The sequence below is a fragment of the Megascapheus bottae genome, chromosome 20, assembly GCF_031878675.1.
Source record: "Megascapheus bottae isolate mThoBot1 chromosome 20, mThoBot2.hap1, whole genome shotgun sequence".
Lineage (NCBI taxonomy): Eukaryota > Metazoa > Chordata > Mammalia > Rodentia > Geomyidae > Megascapheus > Megascapheus bottae.
The window spans coordinates 38,979,324-38,985,323 of NC_143528.1; the positions used below are offsets into that span (position 1 = coordinate 38,979,324).

At 51.8% G+C, this 6,000-nt stretch overlaps 1 protein-coding gene across 3 annotated transcripts in view; it reads left to right on the plus strand.

Moving 5' to 3' along the window:
• Elp3 (elongator acetyltransferase complex subunit 3) overlaps window positions 1-5,130 on the plus strand; it is a 60,039-nt gene extending 54,909 nt beyond the window's left edge. For all 3 annotated transcript variants that reach the window (XM_090353661.1, XM_090353662.1, XM_090353663.1), the window contains one exon: window positions 4,283-5,130. In XM_090353661.1, coding sequence (XP_090209787.1) covers window positions 4,283-4,359 — 77 coding nt within the window. In that variant the 3' untranslated portion in view covers window positions 4,360-5,130. The remainder of the gene's footprint in view (window positions 1-4,282) is intronic.
• The last annotated feature ends 870 nt before the right edge of the window (window positions 5,131-6,000 follow it).

The following is a 6,000-nucleotide window of genomic DNA, read 5'->3' on the forward strand; positions in this document are numbered from 1 at the left end:
CTTTGTTTCACTTTCCTGTTTTTGAGGTTTGGGGGGAACAGCCCATCGTCAGGCCGGTGGCCAGAGCCAGTGGTGCGCATCTTAGAGGAGGCCTTTCTTTCACCATGGAGTTAGCAGATCAGTCTTAACCTCATAGCTCCCATCTGGCAGGGGAGAGGGACCAGAAAGCAGAGGCGTTCCTTCCCATTGCGAAGGCCCTGAGGTTCAAGGACAGGAAGGGTAATATTATCACCTCCGGGAGGCCAGCAGCTATTGGCAGCCATCCTGGGAGGTCACAATAGGAAAGGGCCTTGGCACTGAGAGCAGCCCAGCAACCCCTCATCCCATGGTGGGAAGAAAGCATGTCTGTCTCAAGGTCTTCCCGGAGAGCACAGAGGACAGCACTTCAACCTGGTCTGTCACAGCCACCGTAAAGGCTGCACATGTACAAGTTTATTTGCTTCTCCCCAAAGAGGGTCTGAGCTGGGGCAGAGGACGGTCACAAAGCCAAAGCTCAGAATATTGCTCTGGACTCTTTCTCATTCTGTCATCGCCAGAGCTGGAGAAGGGGTGACGCAGACAAGAGATTTACATGCCTGCAGAATAAAAAGGGTTTGTGGCACGGGTGAATTGGTGTGAACTAGGTAGCCCGGAGAATGAAGCAAGGCCAGCCACTTGGCTGTGCCCGCCGCATCCTTGACACACTTCACAGCTCTGGGCTGTGCCACGGGCACCCCAGGATCCCCACAGAGCTCTGCGTTTCTGCTCGTTCCCGTGCAGGTGTGTGCCAGCATCCCATGCAGGCTGCAGAGCCGAGAGCTCGGCCTCTGGGGAGGCGGCCCTGCACGTCAGTCCAGGAGGCTGGCTGCCATCAGCTCTGGAGGACGATTGCCTCTTGGCTGAGTAACGAAGGAAAGTTACTGTGATGGAGGGCTTCCCAGCAGCCCCACTAAGTGAGCCAGGAAAGCGAAGGGGAGCAGCCAGGCCATGGCACGTTTCCTTCCTAGCTGGCCATGACAGGCCCGGGGCCAGCATGTCCTGCAGATTGTAGAAACAAGTCTTAAGGTCAGGAAAGGAGAGGCAGGGCCAAGCAAAGGTGGCTCATGCCTATGGATCCTAGCTGCTCTGGAGGCTGAGATCTGAAGATCACAGGTCCGAGCCAGCCCAGGAGACAAATCTCAGAGTCTCGCTGCCGATCAACCAACCAAAAGCCAGACTTGAGTGACAGAGCACTGACCTTAAGCTAAGCGAGAGCAAGAGGCCCTGAGTTAAAGTCGAGCACCAGCACATGCACACAAGAAGAAGCAGAAGCACAAACGCTGGGGAGCTAGGGGCAGGGATACTCCTGTGAGGTTGGTGTTGAGCTTAGAGTTCCAACTGGCTGGAAGTCAAGCCAGCTCCCACCATGCCTCGACCTTCTCTGAGCCTCGGGTCGCTGTCTGTCTCAGGGATGTGCATTGTACAAAAACAAGGAGAGAGCTGGCAGAAAAGCCTGAGTGCGTCTCTCGAGGTTTCTGGGAGTCTCTCGGGCACACCCTGTGTGAAAGCAGAAGCACACTCCCCAGATGCTGCCCACCGGGCAGTCAGGACCCTCAGTACCACCCACTTCAGGCTCTGAGGACCCGTAGTCCTGGTTTGGGCGTAGCAGGCACCTCTCCCTGCTGCTGTCGCTGTGTGCGGTGGTGTGTTTGTGTTTAGTGCTGTCCTAGGCTTGAACTCGGGGCCTAGGCACTGGCCCTGAGCCTTTTTGCCCAAGGGTAGTGCTCTGCTCAGACCATTGAATGAAGCCATTTCTGGCTTGCTGGTGTTTAATTGGAATGAAGAGTCTCATGGACTTTCCTGCCTGGATTGGTTTCAAACCGTGATCCCTGGATCCCAGCCTTCTGAGTAGCTAGCATTACGGACGTGAGCCACCATCACCTAGCTATAAGCTGTTTTTGAAGGTAAAATATTTTGCTCAGTTGCACATCCTCAGTCTGAAAATTCAACTGTCATTTCGGTTTGACAGCAAAATCACATACGCCTGCCGGGTCCACACCGAGCCGCAGAACTTCAGGAAACCTTACGTATATCTGGCAGCGCACCAGAGGCAGAAACCAGGAGCCGTGGTGGGGAGTGGAGTGATGGGTGTGTGGCCTCTGTGAGCCATCTATTCTGTGCATCTGAGCTTCTCCACACTAAATTTTTTTTTTAAGTCTATGGGAAATGACATTCATTGTATAAAATTGCAAATGGGAGTGGATTTTTGGACAGCTGCCAGACAGCACTGAAGTGTTAGCCAAAAATATTTCTAGAAGATTTAGGGGCAGGTTTTATTAGATAGAAATAATGGTATAAATCAGACTCCCCTTGCTGACAAGGTATGATGACGTTACCTGCCAGCACCAGTGACTCGCCCCGTTATCTCAGCCACTCGAGAGACTGAGATCAGAAGGTCAGCCGGGCCAAGCAGGAAATCTCCATGGGACCCAATTAACCACCAAAAAGGTGAAAGTGGAGCTGTGGCTCAAGTGGTAGAGCACAAAAGCTCAGAGACAAGCGTCTAGGCCCTGAGTTCGAGCCCCAGGGCTGGCATCTAACACAGATCCAGTGTTGCTATTCTTTAAATACACCCTCTAAGAGCACATTTCTCTTTATGTACACCATATAAAAATAACTGGTATAACAGACCTGCAGACATTTATTGCGGACTGTAATAAGCCCTAGCAATGGGAACCTGACTTTAGAAATGGAAGTGGGATTTCTAGGGGAGGAGGAGGACGTGGAGGCAGATGGGCGCTCCCTGTGGTGACAGCAGCAGTGCTGGAGTGAGTCCCTGCCTTCTGCCTGCGCCCAGGAGGGGCTTCCTGGTGCTGTCGTTTGTACACCAGGCCTGGAGGGCCACGGAGATGCTGACGTTCAGCGGTGACTCCACCCCGTGGGGTTGTCACTGAGGCATCGTGTCCGCAGCAGGATCCCCAGCACTAGTGGCCCCTCCTCCGCGCCACGTCCTTGAGGAGGAGATCCTTCCTATGCCCTGAAAACCCGTCCACGGCACAAGAAGAGCCGTGGACACACAGTGAGTCGAGCCCAGATGTTGCTGTTTGCACTAGTGAGACACACGGCACAGTGTTCATGAGTCACAGCGTTGAGCTTCTGGCCATGCGGATTGTCGGGTGCACTGGGATGCACGGACTGATCTGTTGAGCGATCGGCGGTGGCTTCTTGCTGCTGCTGCCGCCACCGCCGCCGCTTTCATCCTATCTCTGCCTTATTTTGCCGAGTTCTTTCCACAGACTGAACTCACAGAATGCATCTAAATACAAATACTAATTGTTTCTCGTTTGAGGTTTTTTACTTGAGGTATAACACAAATGCAGTAAATCATGGCACTTTACGTAGCTGGCCTGGTGAATCTTTCCATCTGTGTATGCCCTCCTCGCCACTGCCCCCATCAGAATATCCCAGTTTCAGAGCCCTCATCGTTCAGATGTAACGAGTGTCTGACTTCTGTCACTGCTCGCTGTGCTTTTCCTGTGTCTGGGGTTCGTAAATGGAATGTTCTGTATTTGGTTTCTTCACGCCACGTTGGTCTGTAGTTTGTTCGTGTTGATGTAGGTAGCTGTGGTTTCTTTCGTTTCTATATCCTATTCCTTTATATGAACACATCACGATTTATCTGTTCAACTGCCTGTAGCTGTTTAGATGCATTTCTTGTTTGTGGATGGTGTGACTAGCATGTCTTACGTTGGACTTGACCATTCAGTGTAACTGCTGGGTCATAGGATATGCCTGTATATCTGGAACTTTCTAAGATCCTGCAGATGAGAAGTAGCTCCAATCCCTCCAAAGGTTTTGAGCCCCTTCTTGTATCTGAGTTGAGCTATACTGTAGAACATTCCAGTCCACAGAGAACTCGAGAATTGACAGAAAACCCAGCTTTTTCTTCTGAAGCCACATGTCTCTGTGAATCCGAGCCATTCCAGCAAGCCCACTCCCCTGGCATTGGAAAACCCCCACTTGGTACCTCTTGGCAGCCATGTGTGCACAGTGGGGCATTGCTGTGTTCTGGGCAGCTGGACCTTCTCTCATACTTCCCAGAAACCTGTGCCACTGGATTCCTTCCTCGCCTCCCTCTCCTGTTGCCTCCAAAGCCCCAGTGATTATACAGCTACAAGTCAGCATAGGAGACATGTCCCGGGCTTATTAAGACTCCAGCAGAAGTTGAATGTCAGCTATGAGTAGGAACAGGACGGGTCTGTCACTGACTCTCCAGGGTTAACACATTAATTGAAGAGGTTTTTTCCTTCTGGCTTTTCTGCAGGGGTTGGCACCAGGAATTACTACAGGAAGATTGGCTACAGATTACAAGGCCCGTACATGGTAAAGATGCTCAAGTAACAGCTACCTTTGTGCAGTAGCATCCGTGGCAGAAGACAGAATCTATTGATTCCTGGTATTCAGCAGACAGGCCAGACCCACCCTGTCCACTGGCAAGGAGCTCCGCCTCACCCAGCAGCTGCAGAAACTCTTCAGGCTGGACACCTGTTCCCCCCCGCCCCATGTGTACCCGCGAAGCCACTTACATCATGTGACCCATTTCTGAATTCTACATGAGAGCTGCAGATGACTTTTGGGGGCTTGAACAGTGACAAGCAAATCCACTCCTTCAGACAGCATTCCAGTGGTGGGCAGAGGAAAACACCCTGGGGATACAAATCAGGTCAAAACGAACAGCCACATCCATACTCGCCTGCGAGTTAAGTGCCAGTTGTGGGCAGTGGTGTGGGACACAGCTGTCCCCGGGCTCCTCTGTGTCACATTACTCCCCACACCTTGACAGCTGCCACCACGGTGCCAGAGAGCCAGGCCAGCAGCACAGTGCCAGGTCTGCATGCGCACTGTTCAAGGTGGATGCTGGCTTGTGTCAAGTGCAGCTAGTTCATTTGTGAAAGCAAAAGTGTGTTAAGGGCAGATCTGAACATAGGGAAAAGTAGTTTTCACCGAATTGGCCCGTAGACCAGCCTCTGCACGTCTAGCTGGGCTCCTCAGTGCGCTCGGCCCGCAGAGGCCCAGCCGGCAAGAGCTGGCTCCCCCGGCCCCTCGGCTTGTGTGTGTGTGCAAAGGTTATTCCTCCACGTGGTCTGGAAATAAAAGTCTTTAACATAGAGAGGACCATGCTGGTCTGTTTGTGTTTGTTGTTATTTCTCTTCCTGAAAGTGCAGGGGACATTTGTCATGAGTTTACAGGTTCCAGTCACCAGCCATGTCTCTGGTTTCCTCTGGGTACCGTTTGCCATTTCATTACTGTGAAAGGCAAATAACAGTGGCTTTCTTATGGGCACACTGCAGCAATCTGGCGGCTCTCCACAAGTGTGCATTAGGGAATTGTCAGTGAGGCTTCCCCCCACTCCCCCACACACAAAATAAAACCATTCAACTAACAAAGCATACACCATAGACCTGGCCGCTGCACTGCACCATCTGCACCGGCCCAGGCAGACGCCAGTGTCTCTGGGCCTCCACTTATTCCCATGAACCTGAACAGATCAAAATGTACAATAAAGCTAGATAAGGCGTGTTCAGATAATGTTTGTTTTAAAAGATTAATAACTTAGAACAAGAACTTACTTTTAAAAAGAGGTTGCTGATGAGCCTGCACTGGTACCTTCTGTCTCAATTCTGCATTTATCCTGGTGATCCTCTCTGAGCCCAGGACCTGCCTCTCTCCACAGCATTCCCAGCCTACCTTGGCACACTACGCTGTGTGTTCCCATGTCAGTGTGGATACCGGGCTCAATCTGACGGTAAAAGCCCCTGCCACTGGAAGTCCCAGCTTCTCCCCTGACTCCAGGCTGGTCCAGGCCCATGTGGCTTTTAGTTTTGGCATTAGGGCCTTCTGGCCAGTCTCGTCCAGAACTCTGCTGTTTGGGCCCAGTGCCACCTAACAAGCAAGCTCAGAGAGCCTACTTCCAACTCTCCAGGAAACCATTAAAGCATCTTGTTTGCTTTGACCTATACTGAATGATGCCTTATTAACAAC